Source organism: Merops nubicus, unplaced genomic scaffold (assembly GCF_000691845.1).
Source record: "Merops nubicus isolate BGI_N331 unplaced genomic scaffold, ASM69184v1 scaffold46080, whole genome shotgun sequence".
Lineage (NCBI taxonomy): Eukaryota > Metazoa > Chordata > Aves > Coraciiformes > Meropidae > Merops > Merops nubicus.
This window is the reverse complement of record NW_008584397.1, coordinates 10,501-29,020: the sequence shown is the minus strand read 5'-3', so window position 1 is coordinate 29,020 and position 18,520 is coordinate 10,501. Positions and strand designations below refer to the sequence as shown.

The 18,520-nt window shown below is 49.0% G+C and overlaps 2 protein-coding genes across 2 annotated transcripts in view; both read left to right on the top strand.

Annotated features, from left to right (window-relative positions):
• The first annotated feature begins 7 nt into the window (after window positions 1–7).
• Window positions 8–5,607, top strand: LOC103776451 (dimethylaniline monooxygenase [N-oxide-forming] 3-like). The gene is made up of 8 exons (XM_008943963.1): window positions 8–52; window positions 1,528–1,716; window positions 2,032–2,194; window positions 3,055–3,197; window positions 3,352–3,551; window positions 3,680–4,038; window positions 4,495–4,567; window positions 5,268–5,607. The coding sequence occupies exons 2-8, from the start codon at window positions 1,591–1,593 to the stop codon at window positions 5,605–5,607; spliced, it is 1,404 nt and encodes a 467-aa protein (XP_008942211.1). The 5' UTR covers window positions 8–52; window positions 1,528–1,590.
• A 9,270-nt stretch (window positions 5,608–14,877) lies between these two features.
• Window positions 14,878–18,520, top strand: part of LOC103776472 (dimethylaniline monooxygenase [N-oxide-forming] 1-like) — a 5,466-nt gene continuing 1,823 nt past the window's right edge. The window contains exons 1-6 of the mRNA XM_008943986.1: window positions 14,878–15,003; window positions 15,219–15,407; window positions 15,492–15,654; window positions 16,365–16,507; window positions 16,833–17,032; window positions 17,505–17,860. Coding sequence (XP_008942234.1) covers window positions 15,282–15,407; window positions 15,492–15,654; window positions 16,365–16,507; window positions 16,833–17,032; window positions 17,505–17,860 — 988 coding nt within the window. The 5' untranslated portion in view covers window positions 14,878–15,003; window positions 15,219–15,281. The remainder of the gene's footprint in view (window positions 15,004–15,218; window positions 15,408–15,491; window positions 15,655–16,364; window positions 16,508–16,832; window positions 17,033–17,504; window positions 17,861–18,520) is intronic.

The following is an 18,520-nucleotide window of genomic DNA, read 5'->3' as shown; positions in this document are numbered from 1 at the left end:
GCCCACCTGCTTCGAGCAGAGCGAGGATGTCGGCGGGCTCTGGCGCTACAGGGTGAGTGGCTTTGGCTGCCTGGTTTCAGAGCTGGCTGGGGAAACTTGTGTCCTTGGGCCTGAGAGGCTGTACCCCTTGTGCCTGCACCCGCTTACTCTGCTCTCATGGCTGCATGTGGGAGGGCTTGGCCGGTTGAATACGGGTCCTCGGGTCCTCTCTCTCATCCTGGGGACAGCCTGGGTGTCCCTTGGCTTGTTTGGGGTGTGATTGCAGTTGCAGGAGCAGCTCAGGGTGCTATTAGGGAAAGGAATTGAGCTTGGGTTAAAACATGGGGCATCTGAGGAGGGCAGAAAGCTTGTTCTGGGTGATCTGAAACATTTATCTCAAAACACAGACTTTGTGTCTCTCTTTTCTGGGGAGGGCTCCAGCAAATTCCTCCAGAATGTCTGGCAATGCTTTTTGATACTCTGTCCTGAAATTCTCCATTATACTTATCTCTGTCAACCAGGAAAGTAAAGAACACTTCAGCTCCTTATCCATTTGGGGTTTTAATTTTATTGGAAGTTGGTAATCATTTGGCCAATCCAAATACGTATTTTTCGGCATGGAAAACTCACTGCATTTTTTCCTAGCTCTGTCCTGGCATCAAAGCCATCAGGAAAGAGAAATGCATTACCTGTGTTTTGTGCTGTTAAGACCCAAGTTTCAGGGCATACAGAACAGGTACCCCCCTACCCCCTGATGGAGACAGGGCAATGTGTGGGGTTGGCAGTTTGAGGCAGAACCAGACCAGGCCAGTTCGGGCCCCACTGCATGCGTGGTGGTCTTTGGGATATTGGTAGACCCCCATGTCCTGACCTTCTAGATGTCAGTGGGACATTGGCCAGCTGGCAAGGGCACTGCTGGCAGTAGGCACAAGCCTCTGTCCATGTCCCCAGCCAGACCTGCCCCACGATTGCATAAAGTGCAGGCAGCTGAGCTGTTGAACCAAAGCAAACATGCTTGGCTGGGCTTTTGCCTTTGCTTATGCAATCACCAAGACCATGTGCATGAAGGAGCAATGTCCATGGGATTTTGGAACCTTTTCAGGCAGTCCAGGAGGAAGCTGGGCACTGAAAGCTTCCCCATGTTGCTTGTCTCCTGTGAAATTTTGCATGTGTCCATGTGTAGCTCTGTCACGCCTGACCTCCTGAGACTTTCTGGATGTGCAATGGAGAGGCTCTGGCATGGTCCTTCCACAGCACTCCCTTCCTCTGAACTTTCCCCATTCCCTGGCAGATGTGCATTTACTCATCTGCTGAATGCCTTGGGCGATGCAAACCCTACCCTGGCCTCTTAAGGCACTTCTGTGCACATAGGGAGTTATTTGGTTACTGGATTTGATGCCTTTTCGGGTTTTTTTCCCTCTGGCTCCAGCCTGGAGGTGGAGGCCAGGTCAAGGAGAGATGGTATCTAAAGGAGCCATTTCAGGGTTCCAGACCAGGCAGAGGTCACATCACCCCTCATGGGACAAGTCCATGCTGCTCTCCTTCCAGGACCAGGCAGAGGAAGGCAGAGCCAGCATCTACCGCACTGTCTTCACCAACTCCTGCAAAGAGATGATGTGTTACCCTGATTTCCCTTTCCCTGATGACCACCCCAACTACATGCACAACACCAGGCTCCAGCACTACATCTGCAAATATGCCAAGCACTTCAATCTGCTCCGGCACATACATTTCAAGGTAAAAAGCATGGAATGGAGAGGGACAGCAAACAGCGGAGGTGCTTGGGCAGGAGGTGACGTTGCCTCCATGCCAGAGTCTCTATGGCACAGGGAAAATCCTGGGACAGAATTTTCTGGGGGGAAAAAACTTCCTGGTTTTGTTAAAGCAGCTCCCTTCTCTCTGCACTTCCCAGAGCTACCAGCATGATATTACGGGGCGGGGGGAAGGGTGAAATCCCCTGGGTTCCCTGGGACCTCTGCATCACACTGACTCCCTAAACCTCTCGTTCTGTTCTGTGGACACACACCGATTTCCTTCTTTTTTTCCTCCAAGACCCTGGTCATCAAGGTTAAAAAATGTGCTGACTTTTCTGTGACGGGACAGTGGGAGGTGGTAACCCAGAGGGATGGGAAGGAAGAGACAGCAGTGTTTGATGCTGTTATGGTTTGCTCTGGGCATCACGTCTACCCGAACCTCCCCATCAACGACTTCCCAGGTAAGCTGTGCATGTGGAATTCATCCACTGGGACACAGCCAAATGCCTTTCCATTACAGTGTTCCTCCCTGAAAAAAAATGCCTTTTCACTATTAAGAGAACAGTATTTTGGGGCATGGGAGGTTTTTCAGGAAATCAAAACCTCTTTCTTTTTAAGAAAAAAGACATTATCCATACTATATCAAAGCAGAGACAATGCTAATCTTTCCCAGAAAAAAAAAATAAATAAAAAATTCAGGCTGTTTCCTTTAACAGAAGATTTTTCATAAGATAATGTTGTAGAACATTCTTTTTTGGCATTTTTCAATGACTTCTACTATAAGCATCATGCGTGTTAGCCAACAGTCTTTGCCTTTCTGTGTACAGACACATTATTGGGGAAAAACTTTCTGGCAAGAAAAATTTGCACTGGGAGTCTGTTTGGAGGACATGGGCTTGAGGTACCACATGGTCAGGAAAACTCCTCTCAGGTCTTTGCCACCTTCTCTTTTAAAAATGAAAGCTATTTCCCTGTTGCTTGCTACTGCAAGGACATAAAGCCACACTGAGGGGATTGTGGCTGTCCAGGTGCCTCAGGGCAACAACGAGGTTAAAGGAGTACCCTTTTGGGGTACAGAAATACTGTACAAAGGTATACTGTGCTTGCACATTCTTTCTGTTGAAATACTGAATAAAGGTAGAGACAGATCTCATCTAGCTATGCGTTTGCAGCAACCTAGGAGACACCTCCTACTGTGAGAAATGCCAAGATGGACACTCCAGCAGCATTTGCAAGAAGGGGAGTGGAAATCCCAAGGCCAGTACAGCCTCTCCTCTTTATTCCTGGGGTGAACTATGACGCTTTTGATTCTCCTCCCCAGGAATACAGAAGTTTAAAGGCTGCTACTTCCACAGCAGAGAGTACAAGGAGCCAGAGAAGTTCAGAGGGAAGAAGGTGCTGGTGATAGGCTTAGGCAACTCCGGCTCTGACATTGCTGTGGAGCTCAGCACTGTGGCATCGCAGGTACAGGGACGTACACCAGAGACTCTTGGGAAGAGGGGAGGGGGGGTGGGAGTGTCCCCATCTGCATGAGAATGTGCCACTACCTCTGTGAGACAGCCCTGGGGGCTCGCAGCCATCACAGAGGTAGGTCACCCCTACCTGGCTGTCCCCTCAGGTCTACCTGAGCTCCCGAAGTGGGTCCTGGGTGATGAGCCGAGTCTGGGATAGTGGCTACCCCTGGGACATGCTGGTCATCACGCGTTTCCAGACCTGGCTGGGGAACATCCTCCCCAGGGCACTCAGTGACTGGCTCTATGTGAGAGGCATGAACCGGTCCTTCAAGCATGAGAATTTTGGCCTCATGCCACTGGACAGGTAAGCACAGGGCCATCCAACCCCAAACCCCCCAGGGGTTCTGGTTCTGGATAGAGCTGGACTGTGCCTATCCTGGGCCAGCAGCAGAAGCCACCTCTGTGACAGCCCCACCACCTCTGCCCTTGCAGAACTTCCCGCAAGGAGCCGGTGTTCAATGATGATCTCCCTGGTCGCATAGCCTGCGGCGTTGTGGTGATGAAGCCAAACGTGAAGGAGTTCAGAGAAACATCTGTCTTGTTCCAAGATGGGACTGTTCAAGATGACATCGATGTAGTAGTCTTTGCGACCGGTTACAGTTACTCCTACCCTTTCATGGAAGATCATTCCATCATCAAAAGCAGGGACAATCAGGTCACCCTCTACAAAGGCATCATCCCTCCTCAGCTCGAGAAGCCAACCATGGCAGTCATTGGACTGGTCCAGTCCCTTGGACCCATCATCCCAACGGCAGACCTCCAGTGCCGCTGGGCAGTCAAGGTGTTTCAAGGTAGGTAGATGGTCAAGTGCTGGGTGAAGATCTATTTTCTGTTAATGGGAAGTAGCACTTCCCAGCAGCAATGGGCAGGCTCAAACTGAAAATCAGAGCAGTGCCTGAGTGCTGAGGTACACATCGGGGTCTGGCCAGAAATACCAACAATGGGTTCCCCATGTGATGGGGTGCTTTTCACCATGGCAGCAGGTCACTTTTCAGTCCACTGCAGATATCAGCGAAGTCCCTGTGGTGATGCTGAAGAGCCTCTTGGGCATCACTGTACACCTTTAAGGACAGGGGAGACAATGTTACCACATCATCAACACCCAAGCTTGACCCAAGTCCAGTTCTTGACACCAAAGGGAAAAGAAGCACCCAACAACTCAGCCAATCCCTGCAAACCCCATTTTCTGCAGGAGGGATCTCCTAGGCATCACTTCCCTTTGCTGATGCTCTTCCTGCTCTTTCCAGGGCAGTGCATTCTCCCTCCTGTCAGTGAGATGATGGACGACATTGATGAGAAGATGGGTAAGAAGGTCAAGTGGTAAGTGCAGCTCATGGGACTTGTTGTACTGGCAGAAGAGCCATGCCATTGTCTCAGTCCCAAGTGGGCTGGATACAGGCATTGACAGAGAGGTTTGGGTGGAAAATTCATGGTGGAAAGATTCCCTGTCTGAAAAAACTGATTTGCCATCACTGAGTATTATCAGGCTGAAAAAACATTTCTCATTCCCACACAATCAGGGTGAGGCCCCAGCAGCAATAGAACATTTCCATCATTATTCCTCAAACTGACACTTTTTTGTTTCATAAAGTCCATGGAAGTGCCTTGCTTTCCCCTCTGTGACTGTATCTGATATTATAGTGAAGCAATACTTTGAAAATATGAACATAACCAGTGAGAGCTGAACCTGGCCCAAGCAATGTTTTCTTTTGTTTTTAGAAACTGTTGCATTGTAGGAAGTTTCAAAATGCAGTGTTTTCTTGTGAGCCAAATTCCTTCACTTACAGCAGAAACAAATGCAAGTCCACTGGAGCCAGGGGCCCCGGACAGTTCTGCTCCCCGGGTCTGGGGGCAGAGAGCAGAGTACAGACTCTGCCTTCATTGTGCTTAAAGAAAAAAATGAAAAGAACAAAATAAAAAAGAAAGGAAAAAAACAACAAAGCAAACAAAAACCCAACAAAACCCAAAAGCCCCACAACACAGAAAGCAGCCCTTCTTTTCCTCTCGTCTCTCCCCGAAGGTACGGGAACAGCACCACGCTGCAGACGGATTATATCACATACATGGACGAGCTCGCCTCCCCCATCGGTGTGAAGCCTAACGTGCTGAAGCTTCTGCTGACAGACCCACGGCTGGCCCTGGAGATCTTCTTTGGCCCCTGCACACCCTACCAGTACCGACTGGTGGGCCCAGGGAAGTGGAGTGGGGCCAGGAAAGCCATCCTCACCCAGTGGGACCGAACGCTGCGGGCCACACGGACACGCATCACCCCTGCTGCCCCCACAGCCTTCCCCTCCCTCATCATGCTGGGGGTGCTCTTCCTCCCACTCCTCCTCTTCCTCGCCACCCTTTACTGGTAGGAAACTCCAGAGGGACGTGGGGAGGACGGGGAGGGATGTGCTGTGTGTGTGGGATGCTTTCTCCCACTGGGCAATGTGTGTGCTGCTGCCCTGCTTGTTACCCTGAAAACCATTCATCAAGAGATCCCTAAAAAAAATGGAAATGGCATCAAAAAATCAGGTCCAATCTCCATGCCTGGGAAGCTGGGAGGTTTCTCAGCTTGTTAAATACCAGCTCCAGTAAGTAATGCTGGCTATTTTGTACCTCAAAGTGTTTGAGCAGTGGTGCATGACTATGTGTCTTTAAATCTCCCTGTCTACTGTCTCTTTGGTGGAAAACTGTAGTCAGCATTCTTGGTTTGTTGAGATAAGTTTTGGTGTAGAAATTGTGCTCTGGCTAAAACAAATTTAGCTTGCCTAAATTTGCCTTTTTGAAAAATAATTTTCTTAACAAGTAGAGAAAAACATCCATGTTTTTCTCCAGTGGGGAAAGATGCCCAAATGAAAAAAAAATTCAGATTAAAATATCCAGTGTATGTATAAAAAAAAAAAGGCCCATGAGCTCTCAGAACAATATCTGGACTTTGCTGGAAAGTGTGAGCATCCAAAAGCTGAGATTAACTGTATCTGCTGGCCACGTTCCCTTTTCAGTGCCACTGCTCAAGTGCCCTGCTAACATGTTTCTCCCTACCAGAAGATGAAAAGGTCTGCCTGTTCTTATTTGTTCCAGCCTAAATGATGTGTATCTATGGTGGGAAACAATCCCTTCCTATTCCTGAGGGCTGTGGTCCCACTCCAAAGACCTCAGACACACTGTCTCAAATACAAATAAAACTATAGTGGCATCATCTGATCTGTTTTTTGACGTTCTTTTGCAATTAACAGGCTGTGCATGGTGTATCGCTGTGATTTTTCTTCCCGGCTGATGACAGCAGCCTTGCTAACCATCTAGGACACAGAGTGCAGTGGTGGGGCATGTCACAGCTTACCTTTTGAGCTTATGGCATGCTGAATGCATGGTGGCCAGAGCCCTTGCCTTTTGAAAGCCAAAGTACCAGGTCATGTGAAAGAAAGGGCAATGAGGAGAAGCAGCAGCTGTGGGATGCACTGGGGAGGTGTTATGGTGCCAACAGGGTGAGTGGAGGTGTTGTTAGGGAATGAATTAAGAGGAGCTGTGGTGTGCTGGCAGGGCAGCCCTCCTCCCCCAGGTGTGCTCAGCTAATGGACCAAGGGTTTTCTGGAGTTGGCTTACATCTGCAAAACCAGTTGAATGACTTCGTCATTATCAGACCTGAGGTGATGGCCTGTGTCTGTGCTGCTGAGAGCACAACGGCTGCACTGCTCTTCCCCAGACAGATGACAGGGTGCTGCTGCTGGCCAGAGGATCACAGGGAAGCTATGCCCTGCTGCTGGTTTTGAATTCCTCTGCTCTGCAGCTGTTCTTATGTGTGCAAAGCCAGCCTAGGACCCAACCCAACAGTGTTTTTCCAAATGACGGCACCATGGGATAGTCTTTTGCAGAGCAATGTGACATATTTCCTTTAACACCAGCTTTCACCTTCCTCAGTTATTTGAACAATTATTTCCCATGTATAGAAGCAGTAACCACCCATAATAATTTCACCCATTTCCAATTTTCACTAACAAGACAGAATTTTAGCCAGCATTTCATGACATTGCTACTGCTGGACTGTTTGGGGATGCAAACACTGAGGCCAGCTGCTGGGTGAAGATCGAGTGAACCTGCACAGTGTCCTGCAGACTGGACACAACTATTACTTTTGCTTTGCTGTAGCAGAGCTCAGCCTCCCTCCCATTGCCCAGAACTCACTGAAATGGTGGGATTCAACAGCATTGGTGCCAAGGAGGGCCTGTTCCCTGTGCACCATGACCCTGCCAGGGTCAGGCTCTCTGTCCCTGTGTGGGTCAGTAAATGCTTGTTTTCCAGAAATCCCCCACTGATGCAAGGGGGACAAGCCAGGAGGGCTCCAGCTGACCCATTACTCACAGCTGGCCCTGCTGTTTTAGGGAAAGTGAGGGTGGGAAGCACAACTGACCTCTGCCTGTTTCACATCAACATCACATGGGGACCCATGTACTGGTGTATTTGCTATGGTTTCCTTTCAGACTACAGTCATTAGGATAAAAAACCATAAGTACTAGGACTTCTTATCCACTCATTACCAAAATTAATAAGAAAGCTGAACTGGTCAGTTTTGATACCCTGAGGGTTGGTATCGTTCACCATATACATCCATATGTGTCCTGCTGGAGTCCACCTGAGGTGAAAGCTGTTTACAGAGTGCTGCTAGAGCCATGTGTCTACGAAAAAAAGAGCTGGGAAAAGCTCTCAGAGAAATAATCCAATACTCTGATCCCTGCAGAACAATTTCCTCATGAAAAAGAATTTCCAGCATATAACTAGGAAACACCAGCCAGTGGGGTTAATCTTCAGTGGTGCTGAGCAGCCACAGAACCACCTGTGAGTGGTCAGCAGCTTCTCAGACCAATTAGCAAGCCAGTGACAGCTCCTCTATTAATTTAATCCAGAAAGTTCTCATTTAAACTGATGGAGAAGTGGTGTTTCAAAGTCCCCTCAATCATCTCCAAATGTCAGGTAACAGTTTATTGTGGGGATAAGAGAAAACTTGACAGCAACTCTAAATGCCAGGAGGAAGTTGTGTGGGTGGTGCTGGAGTGTACATCATCAGAGGTTTTAAAACAGGAGAAAGAAACAAGGTGATAAAGGTCAGTTAAGGTGCTTTTGGAGCAGAGGATGAGTCAGATGTACCTGTGGTACCTTCCCATCTTGTCTCCTAGAGTTTGGTGAAGCTATAGGAGGTGAAAGAAGATCTGCCAGCTGATGTAAGCTAGCATAGATCCACAGTGCTTGTGCTGGCTCCTCAGCAAGGTGCTTCTGAGTGGTCTGAGAGTAGCTCCTTGCTTGGCATTGGGGTTTTGTCCTCTGAAAAAAAGAATTTCTAGGAATAAATTCACAGAAGTGCTCCTAGGTGGGAGGCTGGAGTGGTGCACAAGTACGTCTCTGCCTGAACCAGGAGTGCTGCCATGTCCCTGTGCTGGGGGACGGGAATGTCAGCCATGGGCACACCTCCACTGGAGATGCCCTGCGAGAGGTGGCAGGAACTGAAAGCATTCAAACTGCCTAGCCTGAGAACATGGTCAATATTTACAGGAAGGCGTCAATTGCACAGACTGAATTTGTGAAAACACTTGAAGGCTGATGGATGAGGTCGCCTAGTGGTGGTAGGAAGGCACCTTCTGGTCAGGCTGTGCGTGTATTAACCATGTACTCCTCAGACAGCTCTTCCTTCTGTTTACTTGCTTACAAGTTACCTTAACTGTAATTCCTGCTTGCTCTGATAGTCTCTTCAGTAGTGATATTGTATTACCTGTGAAATGACAGAGACAGACCCCTTACCAGGCTTGGCTCAAAAGAGCTGAGGAGTGTCTCAAGTCCTTCCTAGTGCTGATATTTGGGTGCATCTCCCATGGCACTTGAGTGTATATATTTATCCACCTTGAGCCCTGGCACAAAGATGTGGTGAGCAAGGTAAGGCATCTGTGTCCATCAGGTTGTTCTTGTAAAGATTTTTGAGCAGTTGTCTGGGGGAAGCTCTTAAATGTACATTTGAAAAGCTCCAAACCCAAGAAGTTAAAACCTGCAGTTCACCAGGCTTTGTTAACACAATAGGTTTACTGAGGGCAGCAGCTTCCTCTTGACAAATTCCACAAGTTACATGCCTGGAAATCATGGTGACTTATTATTAAAGCAGGTTAAATTTTGACAAGTATTTTTGGAGTAAAACACTTGTGCCCTCCACACAGAGACCACCTTCCCTACATTCCTCTCCCATAGTAACTGCTATAGGCCACATCTGCTTTAGCACATTCTTTGAGTTTCCTTAACAGCGTGTCTCTTGAGAGGTTTCAGGAAGAGTTCAAGATAATGAACATACCTAGCTTTGATTCAAACAAGGCTTAAGTGCCCTGCCAGTGTTTGTCACTGGCAGTGTCCTCTATGTGCTGGCAATAGTAAATAAATGGGAAAACAGCCTCTGCAGCTTGGGGTAGAGGTTTTATCTTTTGTTGGTTGGTTTCTTGTTTGTTTTTGAGCAGGATATTGCCTTTTGGCCTTGGGGCCAAAGCATAATCAATTTTTTCAGTGCCAGAATCCAGGCTCTAAGAAATGGAGAGGCAATTTTTTTTCCCCACCAGCAGCTGCTTGCAGTCTCTGTTCATCTTGTGGATTGCCACATTTCAGAGCCTCATGGGAAGTCATGGGAGGCAACAGCTACTTTTAGGGCAACCTTACCTCTTTGTGTAGTAAAGAAATGGTGCTTAAAGCCTTCTGGTCACTAAAGGCAGTGATAATATTGGAAAGGGGAAAATGAGTTGTTTCACTGATGAGCCCAGACCTCTCATTCCATAGCTCCTGAGCACGTGTGACAGCAGCAGCTGCTGGACAGTGAGCACCCCACTGCGCTTAGAGACTGACTTAACAAGAAATTGATTTTTTTCTTTTTCTTGTTCCCCTTCACCATGACATATGCCAAAAGCTGCTGACACAAGCCTATGAAACAGCAAAGTGAGCTGTGCCAAGACTTGTTTGTACATAGATTTGTTCCTCCTCACTTTAAAGTGTTGTTTTAAACAGAGATGATAGAACTGGTGCTGGAGTTTCACAGAGAAGGTGCCTTTGCCATCTGATTAAGACTAAATGGATATATTAAGTTTCTCCTTCCCCCTACTTTAAGGCTAAAATGCCTGTTGCATAGCCCAGGCTTGTGCCACAGTGCCATGGAGCTTTGCTTCTCAAGGGGTGAAGGGGCTCAGCAGTGGGCAGGTGTGTGAGCATCCCATTCCTGGTTCTCGTCCTAAGCCACCACTGGTTATTTACTGCTCCTCGTTCTCCCTGTGGTCCCCCAGCATATGACAAACCCAGCTGTTTAGTGTCCCAGGCTGATTAGAGGGAAGCTAGTAAAACAGTTCCCCAAACTACGTGCCCTCACTTGGCCTCACTCCATCCCTTGGTGAAAGCCCATTTCCTTCAGCAGCTTTTGTGAGTGATGGTGAAGACAGAGTCCTCCTTCCCTTCACAGTGGGGTGGCAGCAGATCATATTTGCTCAGAAATGGGGACAGGGGCCTCTGTGGCCCCGTCTTTGCAATGTCTTTGATCCTGTCTTCATAATAACAGAAATTCAAGAGGACTGTCCCAAGCGTACTAGGAGATGCTCTGCTTCAACACCAGGCCATGAAGGATTTTTCCAGCCCTAACAATATATGAAAACCACTGATGTTTTGTCTAGCCTATTCTCTTCTCTGCTCTGCACAGCCTGTCCCTGGAGAAGAGCTGGAGAGATGTGTCCCAGGATGCCATTCCCTGTTGTGCCAGCAGCAGAGGTGAGTAAAGCAATCAGAATTTCCATGTGTGTGTCCTAGGGCTTTTTAGCACCCTAGGTGCTCCTGTCCATTACAGTTGTTACCTCTCGGCTATTACACCACCTGTCTCCACTAAAACTTTGTTCTGCATACCTGGTACAGACCATCACAAGGTTATTCGTGGTGGGGAACACCAGAGACCTGGGGCAGATCGCAGGAAAGTGAGTTTTAATCTGAGGGCACTGAGGCACTGGAGGTGGTTCTACCCTAGGCTCGTGTGGTACTACTCACCGCAGCTCATCCTGCACCTCCAGACCGGAGTCACAGTCAGGGGTGGCCAGAGCCACCACTGCTGTAAGCAGCTGCAGCAGAGGCATCTGGCCCCATTCCTGTCAGTAGCTCATCTACACCAAAATACAACTAGTTCTTTTTAGAAAGCTTCCCTAAAGTGGCCTTCCCAAAAGCACTCCTGTGAAGATGTCACAGTGTCCCTCTAACTGTGAGTTGCTTGGATGTCTGCTGGGAAACTCAGTAAAGCAGAAGCATATAAAGAACAAAATACTTGCCCTTGTGGATTCCCTTTTTTTTTTTTTTTTTTTTTTCCTGAATACTGGCAAGCATCTTTGCAGCTGCAAGGCTTTGTGCATCTGGAGAAGAGTTCAGTGGGAGGGAAAGCTGGGAGGCATAGCCTGTGCAGATCCCAACAGCATGAAAGATGTGCATCTTGTTGCCCATTTGCCTCAGCGACTGTGTCCCTTTGGCCTGGGAGAGCAAAACCTGAATGTTTCTTCATGCTGCTGGCAGTGGTCTGAAACCCAAGCTCAAAAGAATGAGTTTGATTTCACAGGCTCTAGCCCTTGAACACATTGCTCTCAGCCACTGCTGACTGAGCTGTGCTGAAGCGTGGATGGCACAACCAGACCCAGACTGGGCATGTGCTTTGAACCTGGCCAAGTGCTGGCCAGAAACACTTGGAGATCCAAGGGTAGGGAAGCCTGAGAAGGCTGATGTCTATTTGTGGGTGCTGCAGATGGGTGGCAGCCCAGGTTTCCACACTCCTAGCAGTGCCCGAACACAGCGGAGGCGAGTCCTGTCCCTCCACAAACCAAACATATTTTGTTCAAGTACTTGGGTCCACCACAAAGCTCAGCAGACTTTTCCTATGAGTAATTACCTTCCTTGTTACCAATGTACATCTTATTTCCACTTCTGGTTTCCACTTTCAGCTATGTGCCCATCTTATGCCTCTGCAGATCTGAACACAGGCTCTGAGCAGTTGTCTCTGTTGGCTGGAGCTGCTTTATTCACCACTTTCTGTTCTGCAGGCCTTGCATGGGGTTTTCCCCCCATCCCCCATTGCAGACTCCTTGGTTATTCAAACTGCTTCAAGAGTGGATACCAAATCTGAGCCCATCGCTCCCGGAGCACCTTTGTCAGTGGCAAGGTGATGCCTTGATGGTGCTGACAGTTTTCACCACGTCCCCTGCACTCATACTACAGAGCCTCAATGAGTTATCTGCTGTCACCACCATGGCACAAATATCACTATGTCTTTTTCTAAACATTTATTTTCTTAAAGACCTAGTCCGCCACTAAATGGCTATCCATGGTCTCTGTGTCCAGCTGTATTCATTTGCAGATATTTTATACTTTCTCACCAGTCAGCCCTAAACAGATTGAGCAGCTGGGAGCAAAGCTCCATCCAAAGACACCCTTGTTCCCTTTGTTTCCGTGATCATTTATGCCTGGGAGATACCTGGACGGGTGCGATGTCCTACATTGATATTTTAGCTAACATTTCCACTTTTTTTGCACTTAGGACCTTTGGACACTAATGTTTGTGGCTATTTCACGCCCTCCCAGTTTGCACAGGGAGCCTCCTGCCTGCCACCGGCAGCTGTCCGTGTGGCCAATGGCACGACACAGCCTCTGCACCCCATAACCAGTGACTGCAAAGCCAGCTCTCTTTTTTGGGAAGTGCTCTGAGTGCAAAGTCCGGCCAAACCCGTCTTGTCCATTGACTGCTTTGACTCCCTTTTGGAAGGCAGCTGTGAGGCAAGTGAAAACATTCTACTGCTGGAGCCACCCCTGCACATGCAGGTCTTCCTTGCACAACTGCAGGACACATCTGGACCACTCTGCTATCTCCCCACCCACTCAACCCCCTTTAGGGATCATCAGCCAGGCCATCTGGCTCACCCTGCGTGACAGCAGAAGATTCCAGCTGCTCCTCCCCCCACAAGCCCTGGTTGTGCAACCACCGTGGGAGTGGGGTGGCCGTGCCAGGGTGGGAAGAGCCGCCCGCCCTCCCCTGCCTCTGCCAAAGAGCCGCGCCTTGCCTATAAATGGGAAGCCAGAAGAGCTCTTCCCACAGCAGCGGCAGGACTGAGTGCAGGCGGCTGAGCCTGGGAGGTAAGTGCCCCCGGGGACTGTGCAGCCTTTCCATCCCTCCCTGCCCCATGGCTTCGGAGTTCTGAGGTTAGTTGCTATGAGTACTTCCAGTGACAGTATGCAAAGTGTGACAGAAGCAGGCATGGGGTGGTAGAGACAGTGTTTCCTGGATGTTATTTCTAGCTTCTTTACAAAAGGGTAAGGAGTTAAATAGCATACATACCTGGGAGATGTTTGTGATATGTTAACTCCGACTATGCAAAAAAACCCCACTCAAAACAGTGAAACAATGAGCAGCTTAAGCTAGCACTTTCTTAATTTAAAAAGGAAGAAGTCCAGTTTTCGTTGAAGCCTTGGAAAGAAGAGTATTCATTAAGTCCTGCCTTCCTACTGAAATTTGAAATTGTTCAGGAATTTGGTCTTTTTTTTAGAAAATACTGTGTGCAACCCCATTTTTCTACTGAAAACTTCTTTTTTTTTTTTCCCTCTCTGACAAATACACCACCCTCTGATCCCCTGTGACTGGTGGAAGCTGCAAGCACTTCCTGGGGTGGCGGAGCCAGTGCCAGCAGGTCATAGTGCCATCCCCATACACTGAGTTGAAAAGTCAGTCAAGCAGGGTGCTCCCTGATGACAGTGGGGATACAGCAGCACCCCCAGGACACCTGCATGGTCATCCCAACTCTGGCAATGTCCAGGCTGAGGAAAAAGTGCCTGGTCATCATACCTGGTTTCATTGCTTGGCCCTATCAAAAAGAGTTTGAATTCATCATCCCCACTGCAGCCCTGGCAGCCTTGTAGGGCTGGACATCAGCTCAGAGACTGCTGCCTTTTGAACCCCAGGGTGGAGGCACTTGCAGCCCTGCAAAAGCCTGTCTGTCCAGTCTAGACCTCATCAGTGGGTGGACTTTGAGAAAAAGACACAAAAGCATCTCAAAAGTTAAGGTCCACAGCCCCTCCATTGGCCTTAGCGTCTGTGTCAATGCTGGCAACATCTTCAATGGGAAAGAGGGAGAGGACCCAGTCAGTGATACAGAGACTGAATAGTCTCAGTGCATGTTTAATTTTCTTTTCTGAGAAAGGCAGAGGCGGACCTCCAAAGATAAAATATAAATATCTGCAAGACTGATAAGGATAAATAGTTTAAACACAGCTTGTAAATAAAAATTGGCAGCAAATTGTGGTTTAGCCGCATTCTTTCAAAGTGAGTTTCCAAGGTAGCTGCAGGGTTTTGGGAGCAGCCTGGTGAGCATACTGTAAAAGTGTATGGATTTATTTAAAAAATAAAAAAAAAATTAAAAAGAGAGAAAATGAAGGTTTAAAGACATTTTGTCTAACTTGTAAATGAGGAGCCCAGAATGCTGGTTTGGGGGTGACATACAGAGAAATCTCATATAGAAGGTTTGCTGGCAGCTGCCTGAGGGGGTGGTGACCATCTGTGGGGTTTCTCCCAGGTTAAGCCCTCTTCACAGCCTGGGATCCTGGCGGAGACGACGAGGAGGAGAGTGGCAGTAGTGGGTGCAGGTGTGAGTGGGCTGACAGCCACCAAGTGCTGCCTGGAAGAGGGGCTGGAGCCCACCTGCTTCGAGCAGAGCGAGGACATTGGGGGTGTCTGGCGCTACACGGTAAGCTGGCAGTGCCTGTCCTCCTTCCCATGGGAGCTGCAGCTTTACAGGCTGGGGAGCTGGTCAAGCTGGGTGCCAGCAGGTGGGGAAGGGGTGCAAGAGCTTGCTGGGTGCTGACCTCTCCTGGCTGCACTCCCTGAGATCCAGGGAAGGGGAGTGGGGGGACAGTCCCCAGCCTGGGGTGCAGGGCTGATGCACCCGGGGTACCGTGCCAGGAGCACATTGAGGCCGGCCGGCCAAGCCTCTACCCGTCGGTCATCAGCAACACCTCAAAGGAGATGTCAGCGTTCTCCGACTTCCCCTACCCTGAGGACTTCCCAGTGTTCCTGCCCAATGCCCAGCTTCTGGACTACCTCCAGCGCTATGCCGAGCGCTTCGGCCTGCGGAAGCACATAAAATTTGGAGTGAGTGATGAGTGCCCCACCACTGCCCTGCTCCCTGTGCATGCCAGGTGCTGGTGGAGACTCCACTTCACTTCCACATTTCAGACAGCCGTAATCAGCATCCGGAAACACCCTGACTTTGCCACCACGGGCCAGTGGGATGTGGTCACAGAGGCAGATGGGAAGCAGACGTCGTATGTCTTCGATGCCGTTATGGTTTGCAGTGGCAATTTCTCTGAGCCGTCCCTCCCCCTGCACTGCTTTCCTGGTATGGTGCCTGGCTGACTGCAGTGACCTGCTTCTGGGGGCTGGGGGGAGAGGAAGGATTAGTGATGCCTAGGGGAAAATGCCTCTTTCCTGTACTTACTTCTGCTTTTCAAACTTCCCAGCATGAATAGCAATATGTCCTCATGCTTCAGTAGCCTTGTTTTTGCAGGCACTGGTCAATCCAGAGCAAGCTTCCAAGGCAGGGTGGCTTAGCCTCAAAGAAATATACAGTATGCATGGTGGACAAAGTCCTCTCAGTGAAGTTCCATCATCTTTGATAGGCCTGCATTCATCACTGGTGTGATGAATCACCCCTGCTGTCGGCATAGAGAGGGCTGCCTTCTCATCAACATTATCAAGTGTTTCTGCAGCCCCTTGCAGGACAGGAGGTCAGCAGGCTTTTCTGAACCTCTGTGTCCCTATCTTGTAGAGGCTGAATCCCTAGACTGTACCAGCACAGCTCTTGTACATAACTGTTTTCCAAGTCCTACCCAGCACATGCATCCCTGCTCTTTGCTGTGCAGGCATGTGTGAGACCCCAGTTTAGAGAGGAAACGCCAAGTCTGTGTATGTAGGGTTGGACCTCCCCAAGTCCCTAGTGGCCACAGATTTCACTCCCTTGCGCTTGCAATCTGGATTGCTTCTGCACCAGTTCTCCTAAAAAAATCCACAAATGTTCAAGTAAAAGAGCTTTGTTTCTTTTCTCCAAAGGCATCAAGAAATTTCAAGGGCAGTACTTTCACAGCCGGCAGTACAAGCATCCTGACGTGTTTCGGGGGAAGCGCGTCCTCGTGGTCGGCATGGGCAATTCAGGAGTAGATATCGCAGTGGAGGCCAGCCGCATAGCCAAAAAGGTACCACCACCCAGCCATCTCAGCAGTGTGGGGACAGCGACACTGGGGGCAATAGCTCAGTTTGCCAACACTACAGGGAATGTAAGTTGGGTTTACCGTGCATAGTGTCCAAACAGTATTTCTGAACCTGTATTTCTTGGACAAAAACCTACCCTGGAAGAAAACTGGTTGTTTCACCTCCATTGCAAGCTGGTGGGACATCTTAAAGATGCTGTTGCTGCATTTTCATTGCATAGCCATCTGTGCTGTGCCTCTCTCAGTGTACTTTATACAGGCAAAGCAGCAAATTTATCACCTAAATCATTGATTCTGCACTCTCTCCCAGGTGACCATTAGCACCGGCCGAGGTGCCTGGCTGCTCAGCCGTGTGTTTGACCAGGGTTACCCATGGGACATGGTTTTCAACACTCGCCTTCGGAGCCTGATCAGAAACAGCCTTCCTGGACCCCTTTCACGGGCATTGATTAACTACAGGCTTAACCAGAGGTTCAATCATGAAAACTATGGCCTTCAACCAGAGAAGAGGTACTTCTTGGTGGGTTCCATCCCATGCAGTGTCACAGGGCTTGTGCTGTGGGCAGGCAGGCAGATCTGCAGCAGCTAACATCAGCCAGCACAGCAACCAATGCCTGGACTGGGGTGATCTCCAATAGGGAGTTTGCAGCCCGGCAGTGCGAGATGGAGTACGCTGGAAAAGCCCAGGAAAGAGGAGAGAGGCTTAAAGCATAGATTGGCTCTGAAAAGAGATGGTTTAAAGAGTAATTGAGCAAGTGGAAGAAGGCGACAGATGTCTGTGAGTCACTCAGGCTGTGGGACAGAGTGACATTGCTGCAAGGGTGAAACACATTGGTATCTAGAGAGGGAGGATGCAGGGCTGTTTGCTCGGAGAAAATGACAGCAAGAGATCGTGGGGCTGGAGGGCCCAGAGGGAGGAGCAGGGACAGTGGCAGGGCTTATTCGTGGTCTCCAACACTCAGAGTGCCTTGGTTCTCCACAGCTGCCTCATGCGTGAGCCCGTGCTGAATGATGACCTTCCAAGCTACATCCTGACAGGAAGGATCACCATCAAGCCAGGCATCAAGGAGTTCAAGAACAATTCAGTTATTTTCCACAAGTGCCCTGAGGAGGAGCCCATTGATATTGTTATCTTCTGTACAGGCTACAATGTCTCCTTCCCATTCCTAGAAGAAGCAGACGTCAAGGTGGAAAACAACCATGCATCCCTCTACAGATATGTATTCCCAACCCACTTGCAGAGGCCTACCCTAGCTGTCATTGGGCTAATCAAGACATTAGGAGCCATGATGCCCGTGACTGAGATGCAAGCACGCTGGGTGACTCGTGTCTTCAAAGGTAGGAGACCTAACATGAGCTCTACTGTGTACCAATACACAGTTCACACTGGACGTGTCTTGTCCCCTCTATGCACCAAGAGGAATTTCTGTCCTTGGAAATGCCAGAGCTAAGAAGTTCACTTCAAAGTGGACAAGGAAGCATTTCTAGGGCTCAGACTTCCCAAGTTATTCCACTTCAGCTGAGCTACAGCAACATGAGTGCATATTTGGTCTAAGCTACATGCAAGTTCATGAAACTACTTCAAATCACTCTATTTACCCATTCAGCTGATGCTTTTAAACTAATTCCTTGTACCCTGCATGCTGCAAGTGAAAAGCATGTGCTCGGTTCCTTACTGTGATTCAGCTGATGTGCAGCCCTACACTTGAGTTTGCAAACTGTGGTCTAAACCAGCTTGTTCAAGACAGTATTTTCCCTCTAAAATATTTTAGAACTCAGAGCACAGAGATGCTTATGTTAACCTGGATGCAGAAATAAGAGTTGTCTTTAACCCACTGTGGTGGATGTATCCCGGCAGAATTTGCTGCTCTTTAAGGGACAGTGTGGTTTGTGCACCATGACAAGCTCTAAGGTTTCTCTTTGGGATGATCCTCTCTGGGGCTTTCATGGCCCGTATCACCTCCACATCATCTGCTTGTGCCCTGAGCACAAACCTGT

Excerpts from the sequence above, each read along its gene's own strand:
- LOC103776451 (XM_008943963.1), top strand. The coding sequence starts at position 1,591 with ATGATGTGTTACCCTGATTTCCCTTTCCCTGATGACCACCCCAACTAC. Across the intron at positions 3,552-3,679 it reads GGCCTCATGCCACTGGACAG|AACTTCCCGCAAGGAGCCGG; the intron begins GTAAGCACAGGG and ends CTGCCCTTGCAG. Across the intron at positions 4,568-5,267 it reads ATGGGTAAGAAGGTCAAGTG|GTACGGGAACAGCACCACGC; the intron begins GTAAGTGCAGCT and ends CTCTCCCCGAAG.